The sequence below is a fragment of the Mchenga conophoros genome, linkage group LG8 (genome assembly GCF_057382185.1).
Source record: "Mchenga conophoros isolate Kocher_MC1m ecotype Shallow Benthic linkage group LG8, M_conophoros_male_GT1.1, whole genome shotgun sequence".
NCBI classification, from domain to species: domain Eukaryota; kingdom Metazoa; phylum Chordata; class Actinopteri; order Cichliformes; family Cichlidae; genus Mchenga; species Mchenga conophoros.
This window is the reverse complement of record NC_140533.1, coordinates 28,281,200-28,305,252: the sequence shown is the minus strand read 5'-3', so window position 1 is coordinate 28,305,252 and position 24,053 is coordinate 28,281,200. Positions and strand designations below refer to the sequence as shown.

The window sequence follows — 24,053 nt, the reverse complement described above, 5'->3', positions numbered from 1 at the left end:
GTTTCCTTACACTTGATTTTTTTCTCCTTTCTACTTAAAATGACAGCTCTGGTGTTAGATTATTATTAGTATCAGGGTCAGAATATAAGAAGTATAGAGCAAGCATTACAATCCAAACACTTTCAGTAAACTCCTCAGTTTAAACTACAACAACTATTTTTATTTTTGTCAAAATGTAATCTTAGTTACATTTTATGTAACTAAAATTAAGCCAAGCTAAGTGAGAAACAACAGTCAACATGCTTCTCACAGTTTGAGTTGAGCTGGTTGGAGAAGTGCATGCATTGTTCCAGCTGAAACGACTGAAAAATTTCCCAGTTGGTTTTTAACGAGAGGGAATGGGAGGGGTGGTAACAGCTGGAATACTGGTCTACAGATATTTCAAGCATTAAATTCTGTAATTAAACGTTTAGAAAGCGTCAATAAATCATTTCAGGCTCCAAACCGACAGCAATTTAACCTCATTATGTGGACTCCATCGTGTCTGAGACTGAAGGCTTCTTCGTCTCCTGCTCATGAGTTATGGAGAGCGAGGGACGACGGGAGGGTGGAGGACAGAAACAAGTAAACATTTGTCTTTTTTCCCCACAGCGAGAAGAAACGAGGAACACGGCGTGTTTTCCAAACATTCTTTGCCTTTTATTCTCTTCACAGTTTTTCAAAGAATCACAATGAATAATCATAAAAAACAGACTAAAACAAAATGAACTAGTGCATTCAAGAGCTATAGATGTAATGCTGAGCAGGAGAGAGCAGGAATGCTTCGTATAATGTTGCAGTGAATGTGTGCGTGTGGGGGTCAATGCAGGTCACAATGGGGAGGAGAGGAAGCACACACAAACACATGCAAACACACAAAAGAAAGGCTCACTGGCACTTGTAGGACGGGCATGCGTGAGGAATGCCAACTCACATCGCCGCCCCTGTCGTGTCCGAGCCAAGCTGCCCCCCGCCTGCTGTGCCGACGGCCACAGTGGCGGCTTCAGCTTCGAGGCCTCCACGCTGACTCACAGTGAAACTCAGGGAGCGTGTGACACATCAACCACCCATGTGGGATTTTTTTTATTATTATTATTATTATTATCTGTGCTAAGCAGAGAGGGTTAACATTGATTCAGGTTTAATGGTTAACTATGTGGCCAAACTAACCCGACTTTAAACCAGCAGGGTCCCGGTGGATTACGTTTCACACATTGGGGCCTGGACGACTTGGAGGTCAGAAAAAACCTGACATACTGTATTTAGATAGACTAAAAATGGAGCGGTTAAGGTCTCACCGTCACACTTAGTAACCGTGTAAATGTTCCTCACAGAAGGAATAAAATACAATTTCGTCTTGAGAAGGTTTGAGAAAAGCTTCCTTCACAACCTTGACCTTTCTGTGGACATATTACACCACGAAGGTCGTGTACGAGTCCTAAAATAAATAAAGCAAGATGAAAGAATAAATATTTTCTCATCTGGGGTCTAATTTTGAGACTGCCGGGGCTTTTGCAGTCACATCATGCTGTACCTAAATAACAGGCCTTACTTCCATGTTTAGAGTTTCTCTCTGCAACACCCCTCCCCTACTCAGTCTACGAACCGATAAATCCCCTCCCCCCGATGACTTTCTGTGATTTTTTTTTTTTTAACACATATTACGTATGTTTGAGTCATGATCTGTCACAGCGCCGCCTTTGAAGCTCTGGTCACATGATTCGTGCCCCCTTAAATCCACCAAACCACCCTGCTCGGTCCCAGCTCTGCTTTCCTAACCCTATAAACATTTTCTATGCACTTTCCTCCTTTGCTTCACCCAACATCTACCTCAGTCCCTCTTCTCTCTTTTTTCTCTTCCCTACATTCAGAAGCCACTCTGCAATCATCTGACCACAAGCTCTCCTCAGCTCAGTTTCCTTTAAGTTGCCTTTACGTCTCATCGCTCTAACAACATCCTACACTCTCTCTAACGTCTGAAATCTGTGTTAGTAAATTTCATCAAATCGCTTCGTTAGGTCTAAAGTTTGGTTAAAAACAAACCGCTCAGAGCTGGGCTGCAGTGAGAAGTGGGGGGAGGTATGGGTCCTGTAATTAGCGCTGGCCTTGAGGGGACGCTGGGACAAAAATGCATGACTCAACAGAAAAAAAAAGGCAGAAGCTCTGCGTCAGCTCTCATGCTCATGGCTGATCTCGGGCCTTGGTTGTGAGCGGCCCTCCAGACGAAAGAAGAACAACCCCCACTGTGTCCCATGTCACACCGGTGCAGGCCTGGGCTGGTCTGAGAAACATCTGGAACTGTTCGGTGAAGCACATCTGTGGGGAACATTTCTGCGCCCCAGACAGGAAGAGGAACATTCACAAAAAAAAGAAAAAAAAGAAAAAAAGAAGGAACAGGAAGTTCACCTGGTCTGTGGCATTTAAATGAGGACGTTCAAACACAACATGCTCCTTCGTGACGGTCAGGGGAACGGAGCGAGGAGGGGTGTGCAGTGCTTTTACCAATTTTTGTATTTTTAAAGTGAGGTAGGGCAAAATTCTGAAACTTGTTCAACTTTCAAAGGGTCCACAGGTCCTGTCTCGCTGCAGGAAAAACAAACAAACCAAAGAAAAAGCAGCATCACAATGGTTGGACCCCGGCGTGTCGGGACGGGCACGCTGATGAAAAGGTCCACAGAGAGATGAAACTGGACATCCTGTCAGTCACTTCTCCAGCAGCTGCTTCCTCTGCTGTTCCCACAGGGCCTCCAGGTGATCCGCCCTCTTCAGGGCGGCCTATCAGAGGAGAGAGCATTGTTTAGACACGTCTGTCAGTCATTCCTGATCACTGTGCTTTCATATCATTCACGCCCCGACAGGCAGACTGCACGTCCCGTCCTACCTCGTGCTGCTTCCGAAGATTGTTGACGGTTTCTTCCTTCTTCAAGATGGCCGATTTCACTCTGGTAACGCACAGACGAGAGGACGTTAATAAAACATTGCTGGGTCGTGGGTTTGGATTTGCTCATTTCACTTCCCAACAATGGGAGCTGAAACATGTTAAACTGGTAAAAAATGCTTTTTGTAAATATGCGCAAGAGTGGCGGGGGTGTTGAAAGGTTTTTAATTTATTTTTGGCCCCCATTTGAAGAGGCTTTCCTTCTCTGCGGGCTGTAAATACAGATGTGTTTTTAATGATCTACCTGTTTAAATAAAGGTTAAACGACTCGCTGCGCCATCCTGTGGTATGAAGTGTGGTTACACAAATGTACAGCCCCAACGATAGTCCAGCTCCTGCTGATACCTCTTCAACACAAACACAAAATTGTGGGTATAAAGTCACAGGAGCTGTTTCTTCACATTCTGCTGATGGAGTTAGTGACACACACACACACACACACACACACACACACACACACACGTTTAGCTGAAATATCTTAAAAAATGGATGGAATATTTAGGAATAATACTTAATCCGAATATTGATGAGATTATGACTGATAATGTAGGAAAACTACTTAGTAGGATTAAAACTAATTTGGAGAAGTGGGGCACGCTGCAGTTGACATTATGGGGCAAAGTAAATACAATAAAGATGGTAGTAGCTCCTCTGATTAATTATTTCATTGGAATGATACCAATTTGTATTTCATCACAAATTTTCTTAGGGCGCCTGCTTAGTGGGCTGCCCACTGCTTCACTGAGTGAATGGGTCAAATGCAGAGAAAAAACAAGTAATTTCCCCATGGGGATCAATAAAGTATCCATTATTATTATTATTATTATTATTATTAATATGATAAAACACTTCCTTTGGGATGGTGGCCCTCGGATCAATCTTGGTAGACTGTACCAACCGAGAAAAGAAGGGGGTCTGTCCCTACCCAACATAAAACATTACAGCATGTCATTTGAAATGTCCAAGCTGTGTAAACACTGGGCAGCAACAAATTCAAACCTGGACTGGGTCATAATGGAAGGTGAATCGGCCTTTCCATTTACCCCCATTGAGGTGCTGGCTCAAAAACCGGACAATAAAGGGAATAGAGTAGATAACCCTATTTTAAAGTTTTCAAAAAATGGTGTGGCAACAATCTGTCCCCATACTTTCAAACATATGCACCCTGTGACACAACCCAAAAATAGAAAAGGTAAACAAAAAGAATTTATTGGCCACAGTGGCACATAAGATTAATAAGTGATTTATATGAAGATAACACACTCATGTCTTTTAAAGATCTGACAGCAAAGTTTAACTTGGAAGAACCCGGCCATTTCTGGTGAGACTAACAAATGAGAGACTGTCTGAAAGATCAAATAAAGTTGTCTCAAAGAGAATTTCCTTCTACTTCCACTCTTACTTACAAAGGCATTGAAATGGTATAATTGATGTCACTGGGTTAAAAACAACACATGTAAAAGTCTTAAAAGTATTTGGGAAAAAGATCTGGATCGTTCCTTTGACGAGGGAACATGAGATTCAATCATCTCTGAAAATGGGTTTTACATTAGGGAGGCTGGAAGTAAATGTATCCAATATAAAACTCTCAACAGGTCCTATTACACACCAACGAGACTTTATAAAATGGGAACTGGTAAAGATGACCTGTGTTGGAAGTGCCAAGAAGTAAAAAGGTACGCTAGTACGTGCTTTATGGGAATGTCCACTGGTCTCCTCAATATGGGAAAATGTTTGAAAATATATGAAGAGCTGGGTGAAAGTTAAATGACCTAGATCACCGAGATCGTGCCTATTGGGGGACAGACGCGAGGTGCCACGGTTAGACAAAGCAGGCTTCAGAGTGTTAAACACTGGGCTTGTGACTTGTGTTCGTCTTATTTTAACACTTTGGAAAGAACCTCGGACTCAAACCCTGAAAGTGTGGAAGGAGAAAATGACTGAAAATGCCGCACGCGAGACAATGCTGGGAAGACTGAGCAGCAAGACAGAGACTAACAGAACCATGGGACAGCTTCTGTTTTTATGGGTCTACAGCATGATGACAATGTGAGATACAGTCTGAATAAGAATTAAGAGTCTTGTGTGTGCAACAGTTTATTTATAATTACTCACCCCCCCCCCCCCTTTTTTTCCCCTCACCGAGTGTGGTTTTTGTTGTTTTGTATTGTTATGTTTGTTTAAATGTTCAAAAATTAAAAAAAAACCTTTAATTACAAAAATAAAAGAAAAATCTAATTTCAACAGCATTTCTTAGTTTTTCTACATAATAAAGAAACGTTGCTGTAGTAAATGAAAGAACTACAGAAGCAGTTCTGGTGCCTCAGTGTCAGACTGTACTTAGAAAACAGAAAGTTTCCATTAATTCACTGATCTTTGTTTTTCTTACTGTGGACACACTGTAACGAGCAGAAGCTTCTATAGCCAACAGTGGAAAGCTGGAGCTTTTCTCCAATTTAATCGTTTGCCTCGTGTTTATTTACTTTGGGGTACTTCACATTTTTCAAAGCCATCCGGTCTTTGCTGGGATGATTCTGGCCCCCGGGCCTTATGTTTGACACCCCTGGTTTACATGTGTCACGATCTGGTCTGCATATTTAAACCTCAGTAAAGAAAAGAAAGCAGAGCTCTTAATATGTTCCTCAAACTAAAAATAAAATAATTAAAAGCATCAAAGAGTGATCCTGACTGTATCAGACCCTCACAGTCACACATCAGGGATATTTTCCTAAAGCTACACTGCCAGGTGCTTTGGGAATGTGTTTAAGTGGCTAATCTGTGTGCCTGATATATGCTGTCACAGTGAAGTTTGCTGATATTAAACACAGCCTAAGCTTCAAATAATGAGGCCAGTGTATGTACACAGGCTTTACACAGCATTTCCTATTCTGTTTAACCCCACCCACACGCTGTTTAAGTCTTGTGAGGCACAGGAAATGAGAAGACAGTCTGCTTAGCGGTGGTTTCAGATTGAGAATGAACTGAGGTGCTGCACTTTAGTATGTTTGCCTTCCTTGTGACATTTCCTGACATTAAGAATAAACTGAAATGCGAGCCTTGATAAATAATATGCTGATAATTTAGGAAATCGTGTGTGTGCTGCCTTTGTAAGCTAGTCAGCTCCAGTTTCCCAGGAATCCCTTGACTTGAATCATCTTGATACTTTAATGACCTGAAACGCCGACTGAAGCCATCCTGCACCAGTGTTGGATGTCACCAGTGCTGCAGCCAGGTTGAACATCTGGAAAATTGCCACAGTACCTGAATGTTTATTAATCAGATTCAGTGTCACAGAGCCGGCCTTCTGCTCAGGAGACAAACGTTTCAGAGCCGCACTGAACGTCGCGTTCACGTTAATCAGGTCACCTTCAGAATTGCTCCAACCCTCTGTCCTTCTCGTGTTTCGCATCTCTTACAAACTGGCAGACATTCAGTGGAGCTGCTTAAGGTTCCACCTTTTATTAAGTCTGAGCTTCACTTTCAAGCCGCGTGCCAACATTTCTCTTTGCACCTTCAACAGGGGGAATCTGTAAGCAGCCAGCAGGCCTCTGACAAGACCTACTGAATGTTTGGACACTGCTGCTGACCTAAATCCACAGGCAGACAGCTGGAGATGGTGACTCACTCACAGCTTTGGCTTCAAAATGGTTACACACATAAAGTTAATGTCAGAACAGATCATTTAAAAATTACAGGTGGTGACCAGTGGTACCGCTCAGCCTTCTAGTACAGCGGTCTCCAACCTTTTTTGCACCACAGATCAGTTTAACGTCGGACAATATTTTCACAGACCGGCATTTAAGGTGTCGTGGATAAATACAACAAAATAAAATGATACGACCAAGACAAAAACTGTGGTATGTTGTAAATATAATAATAAACGCAAATTCACTGTATAATTGTGTAACTTTATTAGCAGCGTCCTCCTGAAATGCGCCAACAACATTGAGAGTAACGTCGTCCTCTCTTAACGATAAAAACCCTGAAAATCATCAATTTCACACCCGAGCCTCAACTCTCTTTCCCAGTAAATCCAAAGGATGTAATATTTGTTGTTTCTCATTAGTTCCCAGTTTCAACAATGGTCCATACTAGTTAAAGGTTGTGCTAGTAAAGAATTAGACCTGATATTTGAAGCTTAATTGTGTTTTTAGGGGTTTAAAACTGAAAAATAATACAATTCGCTTTTAAAATTTACCATTTTACTTAAATCATTTTGTCCCTTCCAGCTTACCGTTGGTGGACTTCTGCCAGTTCTTCCTCTTTCTCCCGTGTGACCCTTTCCACCTCCAGCCGCATCCTCGCTCGGACTTCTGACACCTCCACCTTCAACCTGTGATTCTCCTCCTCCGTCATCACCAAGCGGTCGGCAAACTCCTGCCTTATCACCTCCGCCAGGTTGCGGCGCTCCTCCGCCAACTTGTCCCTGGCCTGATGAGGGAAGTTGGAGGAATTCTACTGGATCTGTCTAAACATATTTTCCATTTCTGTGTCTACTTTCCACTGGCTAGTAAATGTATAATACGGCAAATAATCTCAAATCACTTCTAAGCTGCAATTTTAGTTTCTCTCTCTGAATGATGCTCCTTACCTGCGTGATCTCTTCAGTTTCCTGTTCTTTCTGTCTAAGTGCGGCCTGCAGTCTGATCAGCTCTCCCTCCGTCTCCATTTGCTGCTTCCTCAGGTCCTGCTGCTTCGCCACCGCCGTCCTCTCAGAGCGCTCCAGCTCCCTCAGCTCGGTCTCGTACTTTTCCCTCACGCGCTTTAGCCTGTAAAAGGAATGCAGAACACAAATGTGACTTTTAATATAGTTGTTAAAAACAAACTAAAAAATGCCCAATGCTGTACTATTAAAGCACATCCACGTTAGAGATGATGTTGACACAGAAGGAGTCACAGCTACTAAATGGGCCTTGGATCCAAATTTAGGTAAAAGGGGACCTTTGAAAGTTTCTCACTGATATTTCACTAAATGATGAAACTTCTATGATAAAAAACACAGAGATAAATCTGCCACCAACAGCAGAAACTGTAGTGAATCTTTACTGGGCAACAACCCAGGTTGCTAGATTTTTTGTATCGTATTCAATGTCTAATAATGTCACACTGTCTAAATTAGACACACGCACACACACACACACACGCACGACGCACGCACGCACACACACGCACGCACACAAACGCACGCACAAGCACGCGCACCCCCGCACACGCACGCACCTGTTTTCCGCTGCCCTCTCACACTCCTCTTTGTCCTTGCTGGTCTCCTCCTCCAGCGTCCAGATGGCGAGCTCTATCTCTTTGTCACGTTCTCTTCGCAGTTCTTCTTTTAGCTCGCGCTCACGGGTCAGCAGCCACGCTTCCTGTGGACACACAGAAACACGCATGCTGTTAGTCTACACACATGGCACTGAATTCTAACACTGTCAGTTCAGCCTCATCTGTCATCGCGCCCTTTTTAATTCTTTTTCCACTGTCAGCGTTTCTGCTTTCTCTGAGAAACAGTTTCATGTTTTGCTACAAATCCACAGTTTGATTTGAGGAGAAAGCTGGAGGGTAGAGGTCAGCTGGAAACCTGCCACATTCCTGTGTTGTGACACGCACATTTCAACATTTCTGTCTGAAACTGATACACAAACTGGAAAAAGGAAAGGGAAGGGATAATAATCCCAGGCAAACAAGCAAGAGAAGGTAACCTAGATATCTACATGTCAGTTAGTCAAACACTTCCCACTGACAGAGTATACAGCAGCCACACTTCAATCTGAAGAAAAGAAGAAGCGAATGAGAGCAGATACAGCACAAGGCTGCACAAACCTCTTTCTTCTTGTAGTTTTCTTCCCACGTCTGCTTTTCGATGTCCAGACGCTCCTGTAATGCCTTCATTTCCACCTAAACGCACAAACAACACTCAGCGTGAGACTTTCAGATGGATGCTCGTGATGCTGATAGAACGCAGACTTATTTCAGGCTCTTGACGCGGCTCTGCAGTGTCCTCACCTGATGTCTCCTCTCCTGCTCCTCCCTGGTCTTGTCCAGCTCTTCTTTGAGGGCTCGTCCAGCCAGAGAGCTGTTCTCCTCCAACTGCCGCCGCAGATCCTCCAGCTCAGCGCGCTGCCTGTGACACAAACACAAACCAGTGCTTTGGAGATGGACAGAAACATCAACACTCATCCCATATGCCAAAAGACTGTTGACTCATTAAGGATGTGTTATATGGGAAAGGATCCTGTAAAGATCCATTAAAATAGCTCGTGCAGATAAACCTGACCTTTGACCTTACCTTGCAGCCAGCTGGGCCAGCCTCTCTTTCTCATCAGCGACCTCCTTGTAGAGACGCCTGCGCTGCTGCTGCAGAGACACCTCCTCCTCCTGAAGCTGCTTCTCATATCTGAGAGACAGACACACAAACACAGACGATGACTAAATCTGCACAAAAGCCTGTAAAACACGCAGGCGTCTAATTAAGAAACAGCTGCTAACGTGGACTGGTGTGTGCCATGATGTGAGTAACATGAAAAGCCAGAATCTTTATTTTGTCTCTCATCTGAACCATGTGAACACTAAAAATATTCATCAGCAACATGCAGAGTAAACTTTAATGATGGAAGGTCATCTTCACGTCAGCTGGACTTCACTTTAAATTTAAAACTAAACCTGCGTAAGTAAATAAAATTCACCTTTTTTTAATGTAAGCACATTGATCTGAATGTCTGAGTTTATTTTAATATTTAATTAATATAAAATGCAAACAAAAGTCTCATTTTCGTACGAAAGGAAAGCCCATTGTTCCAAGTTTGCATTTTCCATCATCTTCAGGATTTCCAGCACTGACTCCCTGCATGAGCAAAGGGCTGACTGAGGGCTTTTTTGCAGCATTGAGATGTTTTTATTGGTGTGCGCTACAACCATTAGATTAGCTAATGTATCTCATTAATCCATTTAAAACTATAAAAACAGGAAAGGATTAGTGGAAGTATTAATGCCTAATGATGCTGTTGCATTAGCAGGGCTTTCCTGCATATAAAAGCACTGGTGCCCATGAAAGAGGTTTTGTCCTTTCACCAAAAGGAAATCACGAGGACTGTAGCTAAAGAAGGTTTTACCTTATTTTAAAAACAAAATGGGGTCAAATTGATCAAAATATAGAACACGTGTTAGTCAGCTGATTGTAGCACAAGCACAAGAAGAAAAGGGCATTTTGGATGTTGTTTTTTTTGCCTCAGATCTTCTCTAATCCAAGATTTGAATGTCACACTGAGTGCCACCCCCATAAATGCCTGATCTAAAAGTTTATAAAACATTGTGCGCTGGAAATTCATGTAGTCTTGAAAACTGATTCCAAGACAGTTTAATGCTGATGTTAGCTGTTTCTGTTGCATCTGTTTGAGCATAGAGAGCCTTGGGCAGGTAGACAGAGTATATACTGTGACACGCCCACCTCTGTTTGGCTAGCTCCCGCTCTCTCTGGCACTGCTCCTCCTTCTCCTTCTCCAGCTGCTGACGGAGGTCCTCGCACTGCCGGACGTAGCGCTGGGCGGCCCGGTCATCCGCCTGCAGCAGCTCCGCCTCATGGAGCGTCCGCAGCTTCTTCAGCTCCTGCTTGTGTTTAGAGATCAGCTTCTGGATCTCGGGCTCGAGGCCTGAGAGGAGGAAGAAAAAATGTTCGAGCTTTAGGTGGACAGGGTCTGCACGATGTTTAAAGCTCACAGGACAAACTTTTAATATTCACTTCTTTAATCAAAAACCTGAACGTGTTAGTGAAGTAGAAGCAAACACAGGAGAGAAATGCCTCTGAAATACAGTTCTACATCCTCGGGCCTGCCACAAACGCCTCATCAGCTCTGGCTGACAACAGCCTGTGACGTTTCATGGAAGCGGCCCACAGCAGACAGAGCAGTGGAACAGCACGGTCAGCTTTTGGAAACTGTTGTTCATTTTGCCCATAATCCAAGCTACACACAGAACAACTGCTGTGTTTGCACTACTTAGTTTATTTACCAGCATTTGTCTGGTAACTGTCAAGCACATAATACAGCTCTGACTATGCCAAAGTAAATGAAAGGCCACACCTTGGACCCAGCAGACAGCAGATAATTTTACCAGAGGCTGTGTGAGACTACTGGCAAAGAGCAAGACATCCTTACTAAAGTCGTTTTTTTGGTCCACTGTAAGTCCACTTTCGTGCACTCTGAGGTTCCTTGACATTAAACGATCTAATTAAATCAGTATTACCTTTTTAATTAGCCTCCATAAAGCTAATTGTCCGACATGAACCACTGCAGAGCTCAACAGTGAAAAAGACTGTTATATTACAAATATCGATGCAAGGCATTACAAGCTAATATTTACCACACCTCTCTAAATAAATAAAGAGAACATAATTATATTCCCAGCTTCAAATCAAAACCAGAACACGAATGAACTCAAATAGTTTCTACCAGTTTTGAGGCTGACTGTGGCCTTCAAGTTCAAAGTGGAAGGCCCTCTGTTGGTATCTTGTTAAACAGCATAATAGACTGATTGATAAATAATCTCAATGCAAATGAATGCAAAGTGCTGCTTTCATTACACTGTTTGCTTATGTTTTTGCTGTCATATTGTGCACTTGTGATATAACAGGTGCCAAGCAGGAGGAATCTCTGAAGTGCGTAGCAACATTAACCTGCAAAGTTCGGGGACGTGAAAAGTCTGAGACTTTATCAGCACAGAAGAAAAGCTGAAGGCCTGTTAAGACTAAACCAAAACAGAGCTTTTACATATATGAATATATATCCACACATGTTGTTCGTCTTGTCTTCCTCCTGTCAGCCTCAACCGGTAAGTTGAAAAGGGATTTTTTCCTTCCCACTGTTGCCAAAGTGCTTGGTCATGTAAGGGTCATCTGATGGTTGTGGTTTCTCTTAATAATTACCTTAATTATTAGGACCTTTGAGGCGACTGTTGTTGTGATTTGGTGCTATAAATGGGAATAAATTCCATGACACCGTCTGATACCTTTGTCAGGAAACTGTGTTTCAGATCTCATATGAAATCTGAATGAGTAAAAGGCGATATGTGAATCTGAGAGCATGGAATCAGAAATATTTATTTTCTTGATATAAAGTGAACAAAAGTGTTGATAAAAACAAAACGTCTTCCTGGAGCAGGGTGCATTCTTCCTCTTTGCCTTGTGTGTTTGAGCAGCGCTTTGGTAAAGCTGCTGTAAGCTCAGATTTCCAGGCTCTGTCTGCGCTACCTTTGACTGTGATCTCTTTGATCTTCTTGGTTTTCTCATCGATCCATTTCTCCCGTCGGATCTTCTCCGTGGCACTCATCAGGTCTTTTAACTTCTTGATCTCCTGTTGAGCGAGGGAGTCGGGAAGGGGAGAGGGTAAAATTATGGTATCAAAGTTGAGCGCCACCAAAATGATGAAGATCTTTAATACACAAGCAGCACAGTATCTGTCTTTCTAAACAAAGTAGGGTGCTCTTAGGTGACTTTGACACTGGGACAGTGATGGTGAAAGGTAATAAAAGGAAAAGTAGGGTTAAAATCTTTGGCAAAGAAAAACTTAAATAACATCAAGAAGTGTAAGCTTTTTCATCTGAATGTAAAATGTAGATAAATGAAAGAGACTCACATGCAAACAGACTGGCCAAGAGAAACAGTGTGTGGAAAAATGAAATGACAAATGATGGAAGAATGAAGGAAACGACTGTTCCAAAGATGACTTAGTTAGAAGAGGGGAAAAAAAGTTACCTCGCACAAGGGACCGAGAATTTGCCACACCTAAAAGCAGGAAACAAAACACGTGTACAGACAAGAAAGAAAGACAGTAAAGAAGAAGGAGGGGAAATAGAGAGAAAAGAGAAAATTAAACAAAAGCAGCACTGCAAGAAAGCACGACATAGTCACGCAGGAGGCAAAGCAGAGGCAGGAGAGATCTGCACAAGCGCTCGGGACCTCTCTTACCATTTCATGCTGCTCCTGCATCTGTGTGATCTTCTTGGTGTACTTCTGGTCCACCTGCTTCAGTTCTCCCACCACTCCTTCACAGCGCTCGCTCAGAGCCTTTTTATCATTGATGAGCTGAAGAAACAAACATTTTTCAGATGTGATGTTTAAAAAACACTGAAACACTCAACAGGAAAACATCGAAGACCGTCGAGACAAGCCCATCTTGTTTACCAACTCTTTGCATGTGTGCTGTATTGCTTCATCATTGTCTGGACCAACATCAACCTTTATTGGCCCGATTATACAAACAAGGTTTGAAAATATTCGAGTAGAAACCACGTAAATTAATAACAAAGACGAAACGAGTGCATACCTGATCGATGAAGGTGAGGTGTCTCTGGATGGTGGATTCATATTGTTCCTTCTGGAGCTGGAAGTTCCTGCTCAGCTCCCTCTCCGTCTCCTTCACGTGTCTTATCGTCAGCTCCCTCTGCTGGGCCTGACAGACATGACACGAGCTGTAAGCGCGACCATCTAAAGCAGGTAAAAACAGCGACAAGTGTTAATCTCTCCTACCAGAGCGGTCTGCAGCATGTTGACGGTGCGTTTCTTTTCCTCCAGCTCCAGTTTGATCCTCATCATGGAGCCGGTGAGTTCAGCAGCAGTGGCCGACGCCTGCTCAACACCGGCCAGCTCCTCCTCAGACAAAACAGCCTGAAAGCACAGCGAAGCCAACATGTCACCTTTCAGTTTTAGATAAAACAACCAGGGACAGACTCACAGAACATCTATCCATAAATTTAAAGGGCTGGCTTAACTAGATGGTCCTCAGCAATTATAGGGAAAAACACCTGCACACAGTCACGGTCTGTTTATTCTCAGCCCACAGAGATTTATGGTTATTTTTTAACCAGTATACCTAACTGTGTTTCCTTTACTTAAACATAATACATGTTTTGTTCTGTTAAATATTCTAAATCAAACCTTTAAAGAACCCAAACTGGTCAGAAAGGTTCAAATCTGTGTCAGTTTGCTAAATGAAGTACATTGTGGCGCTTTAGCCAATAAACTGACCTCTCGGTGTGATCCTGAGGTGACAGAGCGTGGCCTCTCCTGCTCTGACTTCTCCATCTCATCCAGGAAGCTCATGATACTCTGCAGCTTGGCCTCAGAGAGCAGGGCGCCCCCATCTGGCAGTGCAGGGTGGTGGCTCAGCTGGCCGTGACGCTCCAGGTTATCAGTGGTCAAAGAGTTGGAGTCCCCGTCCTTTAATTACAGCCACAGCGTCATTGTTAGTTCACAAAATTTCTTACAAGAAAAACCATAAAAATTAGTGCAACATAACGCGCTGACCTCATCGATCCAGGCGTATTTCTCTTTGCGGTAGCACTTCGGCTCCGACAGCCTCTCCGGCTCCTCCTCCAACAGCTTTAGGGTGTCCAGCAGCTCATTGAGGGTGGTTTTAGACTGAGCCCTGCTGGATGAGGCTCCCTGCCTCTGGTCCTCCACGCTCACCGACCTCTGCAGGATCTCCTGGAGCACAAACAGAGCAAATGTGTTTAAAAATGATCAGATGCAAGAATTAGCAACAGAAAATGCATGGTAAAACAAGGAATATTGGAAATTTTCATTTTTACCTGGGAACACTGAGAACCTCTGCGATTGGACAGAGCTGGGGAAACAGCTCTGAAGCTGAGCTCACCCAAGTCAGCCACAACATTTAAATTAGAGTCTGTGGAAACAAAGACACTATTTATGTTAAATGCAAAGTAGTTCAATTTCGTTTCAGTCTTTAATAAAGTCTTTTGGGACCGAGACACACATCACAGACCTGTGTTCTTCGTTTTAACATCTGTGGGCGACATCGGGTTGTTGTTGTTGCTCGGTGAAGCTGGACTTTTGTTGGTCAGGGAAATCTTGGGCGTTTTTTTACGTCCTCCCACACCAGTCTGCCTCGAGTTTTCCAACTCCACCTCCAGAGTGTGCTGCGTCTCTGCGGCCTGCTGCACTTTTATGTGCTGCGGTCCCTGTGTCACACCACCAGAGGGAGACAAAGGACAACTTTTAAACAGAGGGAGACTTTTACATCACGACTATACAAATAGTATTTTCATTTAAAACATCACTTAAACACTCAAGTAGGGATTACCACAAAGCACGTACATCAGGCGTGTTTGTTTTGGTAGCAGTGGGGCGGATCAGGAGAGCTTTCTCCTTACGGATCGGTTTCCTCTCACTCCTCTGATGTGGCTCCTGGGAATTGTCTTCCTCTGCTCTGTCCTCCTGCAAACCCAAAAATATTTATTTAACATATCAATACAAGGAAGACAAAGAATCGATTACCTGGAGAGCTAAGGAGGTACCTGGGAGCACTGAGAGCCTCTGTGATTGGACAAAGCTGGGGAAATGGCTCTGAAGGTCAGATCACCCAAGTCAGCCACAACATTCAGATTAGAGTCTGTGGAAAGAAACAATAAATCAATAAACATATTACTGCTACTTTATTCATGCTTACTCATAACACTCTCCTGGCAATCAGACAAGACTGTAGGTAGCTGTAATATTTACATTATAGTGCTGAATAACAACAACCAGGGCTCTTATACGCTGTATATTTTTAAAGACTACATTGGATTTTCCACTGAATATAAATTACTTCCTATAATATTTGTTAATGAAAAATAATGAGACATTGTGTCCTAAAATGAGCTGCAAACACATTAACAGTAATTATGTGGGAGTCAGCAGGTGGAGGAGGGCATCTACTAATTGGAAAGATGGCGGTTCAACCCCTGCTGCTCGAGAACCGCGATACTGAAAGATACTGAGTGTGAATGTTTGATAGAAAGCACTCAGATGTAGGAAAAAGGCCTTTTATGAACGTGTGTATGAATGAGACATGTTAGTAGAAAAGCACTATATAAGAAATATTCCACTGCAAAGTGAAACAATGTGGACCTGTGTTCTTCGTCTTAACATCTGTGGGCGACATCGGGCTGTTGTTGCTCGGTGAGGCTGGACTTTTGTTGGTCGGGGAAATCTTGGGCAGTTTCTTTCGGCCTACCACGGCGGTCTGCCTCAGGTTTTCAGGCTCCGCCTCTGCTGCGTGCTGTGTGTCTGCTGCAGCCTTGTGAGCTCTTTTCTGCTGCAGCTCCTGTAACAGACCAGCAGGGGGAGATAAACGTAATGCTGATGATAAAACTGTGCAGCACTCAGACACAAAGTGACAATCAATGTCTTTACAAAGTAGACTTGGATCCACAAAGCCTCCTTTCATATATGGACATGGTGCTCTTAGTTTTACACAGTTGCATAACATCCAACAGCAAACAGCAGGCCGGAAAAAATGAAGCTAGTGCCAAAAATCCAATAATTGAGGCTGGCTATAGAAACAACTCAGTCCACAGACTCCAATTTTAAAACGTCCAACTTTACAGCAAAAGCACTAATGTTGAGTCCTAAACCAATGGGTGACCTCACAGTGGCGACATCCATCTTTGACATACAGTCTGTGGTTGCTAATGCAGTTTTTAAATGAAAATCTTTACTACGAAGGTCCAACGAAACATGTTTCACAATTGCATTATAAAATATAACATCCAAGATTAAAGCTATCTGAGGCTGTTCTGCTTCAGTCTCATAACTTTATGGAACCACATGCTGTGTAATCAGAGGTGAGCACCTGGATGGCAGCGAGGCGGGCAAGACGAGCCTTCTCCTCACGAATCCGTTTCCTGTCTTCGTCCTTCCTCTGCTGCTGCTCCAGGCGCCGCTCCTCCTCTGTTCTCTCCTCCCACTCCTTCGACAGGAGAGATGCAGATTGTTTCAGTGCAGCCGCAAAACAAGGAGAAAGACAAACCCAGTTAATATTACGCCGAATAAAAGGGGAGCTGTGAGACAGCCTGCAGGGGCACATAGATACCTTTCTTTTACTGTCAAGGATGCGTTTGAGCGCTGCCTGGTTAGCGTGTCGCTTCTTGGCATGGTGTCTGTACCAGCGCTGAATAGTGACCGCCGCATGATTCACCTGCTGAATAAACCTGCAGATACACAAGAGAAGTGCTTGTGGTTTTTTGGACAAACGTCAGTTTTACCACTACTTTCAGGTCGCCCAGACTAAAAACAACAGAGCAGCTCACATGCACACAGTGGAAACACTGTCATGTGGGTCTGACCTTTCAGCCTCCTCCTCTGTCACCTCCCTCCTCCGTAGCAGGACAGGGCTGCCGTGCTGAGCTGACACTGGGGATTTGTTGTTGGAGGCGGGGGAGGTGGTGGAGAAATTTTTCTGGGACTTAGTGAGGGAGCCGCTCTCCAGCGACACCTCGTCGTTCGCTGTGGCTTTCAAGATGTTACTGAAAGAAAAACGGAAAATAAAAAACTTTAATCGAGACGCAAAGCGGACTGTAAATGTGAAGATAATCGACGACGTGTCACTGAAGCTGTGTGAGGGAGCAGCTCTTTGATTTCAGGACATACTTGAAAGAAGGCTTCTGGTTGGAGCTCTTAGGTGTGAGCGGCTTCTCCGAGTAGTTATTGTGTAAGATGGTGGTGACGGAGTTACCCACAGCTCCCTTGTTGCTCCTGTGCAAAAATAACAAAACCAAAACAGGACAATCAGACTCATCAGCTCATCTTTCCCCACTTCATCCTCCCGCAGGCATTAAAATAACTAAGACATATTCTTATCCAATTACAATCTCAGCCCACGCAGGATTTTTTTTCTGACATATTTCATGGAAGAAATATTCTGTGTGGGTGGAATTTTCTGAAGAAATATCAGCTGCTGTGATCAACAGGTATGAAATACGAGAAGCGGCTAAACATTGAGAATTCAGCAATGCAAGGAGACACCTGGACTATTGTGTGTGTGTGTGTGTGGGAGACGAGGCCCACCTGTTGTTGGCAGTGAAGCTGGCAGCCAGAGCGATGCCAGGCTCTCGTTTCTTCAGGCTGGTGGGAGAGTCCATGCTGCCGGTGCTGCGGGAGCTCGAGTGCGGGGGGAAAGCTCTCGGCTGGTCGTCCTTAACGGTGGAAAACAAACAGTCATTACACCCTGAAATACTGCAAAACACGACAATCTAGAAAGTGTGTATGATTGGAAAGACACAAAGAGTTTGTTAAACATTGTTACTGGTTACTTCAGCTGCCAAATAACTGAAATGTATCTGCTTGTAAAGCCGTACTGTTTCAACCATTTTTCAAGATTCAAGTGTCTCCAGCCTTTGATCTTGTCCTTACAGTGTGCCTCAGTGCTTCGTCTCATTCATCAGCTTTTTATCGGCACTCTTTGTGTTCATCACGTCTTCAGCATTCAAACATTTCCAGACGAGAATCCCTGTCGGGCCGTTGTGGAGTTATAGCAGTACTGTACGTTGTAGTTTTTTATGAATACATCAGTTGGAAAACTTGACAAACTTGTCAAAATAAAACTTTTGCAGAAGAGAAACCTGCAGCGAGCCGCGGTAAATAATTCCTCTATGAAAGGTGTAAATATGACGACAGAGTGAGAATAAGATCGAAGGTAAATACCAGGATGTTCCATGTGGTTCTGTCTGGCGAGGTCTTGCTCAGGCTCGCCAACTTCTTGCGTCCATCGGAGCTGCTGTCAAACAGGGCCAAGTAGTCCTCCCTCTGGTCCTCACTGAGGAAAACAACAGGCAGGAGTTAGACCACAAACACAGACAGATGATATCAGAAAGAACATCTGCATGGAAGGATACCACTGAGAACAGAGTGTTATGAAGTAGTGCTCACATTACTTTATCATTGTAACATGACGCATTACTGCGACTGTCACCACGATTTTATTTTTATTTCTGTTTGGACAAAATAAAAAAACAGTAATGTAGCTACGGGTGTGCCATGATGTGCAAATTAGAGCAAAATCTGTTAAATCTGGCACGAACGTACACTCGTAGACTCAACTTCCTAAAATAATGATATCAGGCTATTAATACTCGGTTAAGAATGCTAGTCGGTTGAGAGCTGTAATGTTTAAAGAGTGGTCAAGAATTGTGAACTGAACTGCGGTTCTGGTTCCACGACCTGCAGCTTTACTTGATTTTGCTTTTTTTGCTATTTTTTAAAAGACTCAAATGTTACCCGTAAGCCAAAAAAGTCTTGAAAACATCATTAAATGTGGCTGAAAGCACTATCTGGGTGCAGCACGGGGGCTTAGCAGTGACACAAAGCAGAAACTTGAGCTGTGGCTTTTAGTGGGAGCTTCTGTGATAAATGTTGTAATGACAGCTGCAGAAACGCGTCTCATCCTTACTCTTGTAGCCCCAAGCGCTGGAATTCAGTATGCAGCAACTGACCATCTGCTGGGGGGAGTATGGGCTGGGTTATGGATCCCATGTAAACGCATGCATATGCTGATCCCACGGCTCATCATGCAGCCTTCAAATAGCTTTATGCACCAAGCTGTCCGTCGTGAGGCACAGATGTAGGGTGACCTCCTGTCTGGCTCGGCCTCTGCTGGTGTTTCCGTCTGTGTAAGTGTGTAAATGAGCGTGTGTGTCTGTGAGGGAGGGGGCTGAAGCCAGCTGGCCCAATGAAAAGAAATCTGACAACACTATTCAGGCTGCACATTCCTTTACTTTTTGCTTTAGGAGGAGGAAGCAGCCGAGAGGGAGAGGGCTGGCGAGTGACCCAATGACAGCCTGAAAAGGACTCTGGAGACTTTTGGAGGGTGAGGGGAGTGCTTAGTATGTCTTTACATTTAAAGCCCCTCAGCTTTGCATCCTCAGAGGCAGGAAGGGGAGGGCGGCAGCTGCCACACAATGCAACCACAGCATGCACACACACTTCTTCTCCTTTCACTGTGTCCTTGTGGAAGGGGGTAACCTGACCCCAGAGGTACCAGCCCTCCCCCTCTAATGAGGGACAAAGCAAGTCTATGCACCCTGCAACCCCCAGCAACAGCCACCCGGCACCCCTCCGCTCTTTATCATGCAAGAGCCGGGGCGCCAAAATTCCCATTGTCCGAGCTGCTGGAGTCAGGGCTGCCAGCTGTTGCTCGCTGAAGAGAGACACTTTGGTTTAAAGAGCAAAGGTGAAAGAGACACACACGGCTTCAAGCCTGCACATTATCTAAGATGTACGCATTCTTTTTGACTACAAACATGACCTTCAGATTTCAGATCTTGTGCGTTAGTGGAATGATGCTTGATGATCTAACAGAGCCCAAAAGCAGGTTTTCCCAGGCTGATTAGCAGAGTATGTGTCTCAGTACAAAGTGTTCTGTATAAACTGCAGATTGTCAATGTCAGAGATAAGGAAATAGAAATTCAGGGCTGCAAATGCCGGACAGTCACAGTGTGCTATTACCGACAGAGGTTTGTAATAAGGAGCAGGAGCTTATCCAGATAACTCCAGGTTTAACGCACTTCTTACTGGGGTGCATTGCTCTGGTTCACAGTATTACTGAGATAAGAAATCATCAAACATCAAATCATAATCAGTTCTCCAGAAAACAGCATCACCTCTCCTGGAAGGTCCCTCAGACGTCTTTTCCTTTCTCTGCGTTCTTTGGTGAAGCTTTGCTTTTTTCTGCTGCTACAAACAATTTTATTTTCTCTATCCTTCAATATAGAATACCAGATAAGTAAAGGTAACTAAAGTACTTGTTAATCATGTATGTAGGCCAAGTCTCTATTTGAATTCTGCTTTTGTATTTATTCTTCACCCACAGACTGTTTAACATCACTGTCACTGCAGATGAAAGAATACAATCTAAGACTGTGTGCACATCTAAACATTAATTTAAGAGAGTACGCAACTGTCTTTATCTTAATGATGGAGCTGTCATACCAATAGTTAAATTTGTTAATTTACAAATTCAGCTTTTCTTCCTGGCTTCAAATAGACTGAATTTTATTAGGATAGCAGCTCTTTGTGTAAAGCCCGCACACATTCAAGCAGCACTTACTATACTTTTCCTCTTACACACACTCACATCCCTGCTGCTTTACCTGCAGCAGTTGTGTTACTTTCAGTCTGTATTGTGTTTAACCTCCACATATTTTTCCAATAGTTTATCTTCATTTGTTAAAATCAGTCGCTCTGTTGCCAGTTAAGATGCTGCCAACATCGTCCCTTTCATGTGAACGCGCTCACAGATAGATTGATAAAAGCTGGGTTGATTTATGACATTAATAATCATAATCACGTGACTGCTTAGCCTGATTGCTGATGTCAGCAGAAGTGCAAGTAAAAGACATCTTGGCTATGTTGAACGTGCTTCATTGTACAGTGCCCAGATTCTATGTTTGCACCTGATGTTGGCCTGCTGGTTGACCTGCGTGGTGCTGTTGGACCGCCTCAAGTTCTTGATGGATCGCGAGCTGCCAAAGCTGGTGTCGCTCTGCAGAATAAAGAGCATTCCAGACATTATGTGAAGAATTCAGAAACAAGCATTTCTACATTCTGATTTAATTATCTGTGACTCACTAAAGTGTTGCGTTTGCCTCTGCTATCGCCCGCCACAGAGACCGAAACAGAGCGAGAGAAGCATTTCCCCGGCGACGCACTGCTGGGCCTTTTGGACATAGACAGCTGGGAGCCTGACAAGCTGAGATCCAGGGCGTCTCCTGAGACACCTGATGGGATGGACGAAGGGCTGCGTGTTGTGTGCATCCTTTAAAAACCTGGAACAGAGTTGAATCGACACGGTCGGCCACAAATGCCATTTCCCTGAGGATTCAATGTGCGAAACCACAACAATAGAGGAAATAACAGCCATTTTTTCCTCTGGCCGCTTTGTTTCCCGTGGTAACCAACAACAACACCACGCACTACTTTTACACCAGCTCAAAAACAGAGAGAGATGTGAAAACTAACGAATGATCCTGATGGACAGCTGCATAGTGGTAATATTGCATTGATAACGTGAATTTTATAATTAAAATGCACTCCTACTCCAGGATTACTACACAGGAGAAAAGCGCAAGTTGTCTGGATCACAAAGAAGTAAAATACTACAGTTGCTTCTTTCCATAATCCTAACAACTGACAGCTTTACATTTGAGCAGATTGAATACAGAAAAATAGACTCACATTGCTAAATAATATTGAACAAGCACTTAGATATCTCAGGCTCTTAATCAAGGGTGGGCAAAGTTTTTCCCAGAGAGCCATTAATTAGTTGAGTTTGCATCATTACACTAAAAAAAGGGGAATGATTTAGAGGTGTAATTAACTCAATGATAAAAGGCAAAAAAAAAAACATAACAGTTTGCACGGTTAATATTTGGTAAGACTGCCTTTATTGTTCAGCACAGCCTGAACTCTTTTCCAAGCATCTTCAGGAATAGTTCTCTGGGTTTCTCAAAGACATTCAAAGCTCTTCTGTGGATGTTCGCTGCTTTTTCTTTCTCTGTCAAAATGATCTGACAATGCTTCCGTAATGCTGATGTCCAGGCTCTGTGGAGACTGAGCCATGATAGTGTGTTTTTATTTCCATATCCCTTGGGGATAAATAAAGTCTCTCTGATTGTGATTCTGAGTCTGATATGCTTTTACTGCAAAATGAAGCAACTGCCAATCAGGCTTTTTCCAGAAGCTGCTGCATAATTCTATCAATTTTGACAGTCCAATGGCTGAAATGCACTCCCAAAGAAAAAATTTGAACGACCTTCAGAAAGCCTGGAGAACTATTGTTCAAGACTACTTTAAAAATGGCAAGACATTCTGAGTCACTGGAGCAAACTATTAAGAAATGAGTGGGATGGAGTTTATCACAACGCTTCTCTTTCAGTAATTGCTTTAAAGCAACCGTGTCTACCTGCTTCGTGGATGAATAACTCAGCAGTTAAAAAAAAAAAAAGAATCCAACAAACAAACAAAATGACTTTACTTGTCATTTTATGATAGCTGCTCCCCACCTGCACTGTTTGAGAACCACTGGACTGAAGGAAGGTCACAATACCGAAACACCTTCCACAACAAAGTCGCGCAGTTATCTTAATTTTTATGAAAAATATTCCCAAACTTTGGAATCTGAAAATCCCAAATCTTTAATTACACCTCCAATCAACCTGTGCTTCCTGCCACAGGTGCTCACCTGAGACTCTTCACCTGACGTCAGCTGCAATGCCCCCCAACAAATGAAGAATAACACCAGTCACGTTAGTTTTAAATACCTCCAATTAAAACGTCGTGCTATAAATAACGCGACAGTATCGGTACCGTGAATTTTTTTTTTTAACCTTTTATTTATTTAGACTGGTTCGGCCCACTTAGCCATAAATAAGGCATGTTTGAGGCATGAAGCTACCGTGAATGTTTACCTTTCCGAGCAGCTCTCCTACAACATGCTCGCTCCCGACACTCCGGCAGGTGTACCTTTGTTAACTACATTAGCCAATCGTCTGTTCTCAACCACAGAAGTCTCTATTGGTCGTTACAAACGAGAAACTGAAGCAAAACAAACCCCCAGCACGCTAACGTTAGTTTCACTAAGCTAACGCAGTTATTACAGCTGCGTAAGCTTGGTCTCCCCGTTGGCTAAACCTGTGAAAATCGGTGTGTTTGTCTGTTTTACCCTTTAAAAGCATTAAAACACTGCTTCTGATTTGCAAATCAAATCTGTAAAGCTCTGATGTAGCTCAGCTGGAGAGAAATAAAAACGGCTGTTATTTAACTGAAGTCTGGTCAGAGCTAACTGTTCACTCCTTTAATGTTGCCCCATCAACCTGCCAAAAACGCCCGTCGTAAAAGCAATAACGTCAGCGTCAAGTACTTACTTTAAAAGCGGGATGGCACCATAGCTGGAGAGCCTGAGGACGCCTCACTGATAGTTAATCCCCAACACAATCCTCTGATAACCAGTGAAAGTAGTCCGTTGACTCACAGCACAAATATAACGCTTTAACATCATCGCTGTGGCAACACTGACAATCGCCTCCCTTCGACGTTTCTGATTGGCGGAAACCAAACTAAAGCTTCCTCATTCTTGCACCTGATTGGTAGTTCAGAGGCGTCTGTATGCTGCGCATATTTCAGGGGGCTTGGAGGGGGGCGCGTCTCAAACCACGGTTAGGTTGACATTGCAAAAAAGGAGACGTGAAGGAAAAAACAAGATTTTCTCTAAATTATTATAAAATAATCCGCACATTGCATCGTTATACGCTTTGAGAGTGAGCTGACCCAACTTAATTTAGCATTACATAAAGTTTTCCTTTAATACAGCTC

At 43.4% G+C, this 24,053-nt stretch overlaps 1 protein-coding gene across 2 annotated transcripts; it reads right to left on the bottom strand.

The window, feature by feature from the left end:
• Nucleotides 1-617: 617 nt before the first annotated feature.
• On the bottom strand, nucleotides 618-23,761 carry cep131 (centrosomal protein 131). 2 transcript variants are annotated; one of them, XM_085285433.1, is made up of 30 exons: nucleotides 23,606-23,761; nucleotides 21,312-21,508; nucleotides 21,137-21,225; nucleotides 18,390-18,501; nucleotides 17,754-17,881; nucleotides 17,337-17,441; nucleotides 17,033-17,212; nucleotides 16,780-16,897; nucleotides 16,540-16,656; nucleotides 15,816-16,011; nucleotides 15,221-15,315; nucleotides 15,021-15,140; nucleotides 14,689-14,884; nucleotides 14,495-14,589; nucleotides 14,211-14,390; nucleotides 13,932-14,123; nucleotides 13,434-13,571; nucleotides 13,231-13,356; nucleotides 12,873-12,989; nucleotides 12,660-12,689; nucleotides 12,156-12,258; nucleotides 10,359-10,560; nucleotides 9,201-9,308; nucleotides 8,918-9,035; nucleotides 8,735-8,809; nucleotides 8,138-8,280; nucleotides 7,509-7,686; nucleotides 7,152-7,348; nucleotides 2,861-2,921; nucleotides 618-2,754 (listed from the first exon to the last, which is right to left on the bottom strand). In XM_085285433.1, exons 2-30 carry the CDS (start codon nucleotides 21,495-21,497, stop codon nucleotides 2,683-2,685), a joined length of 3,777 nt encoding a protein of 1,258 aa, XP_085141559.1. In that variant the 5' UTR covers nucleotides 21,498-21,508; nucleotides 23,606-23,761; the 3' UTR covers nucleotides 618-2,682. The 2 variants fall into 2 exon arrangements, with proteins under 2 accessions (XP_085141559.1, XP_085141560.1); XM_085285434.1 differs by lacking the exon at nucleotides 12,660-12,689.
• Between the last annotated feature and the right edge of the window lie 292 nt (nucleotides 23,762-24,053).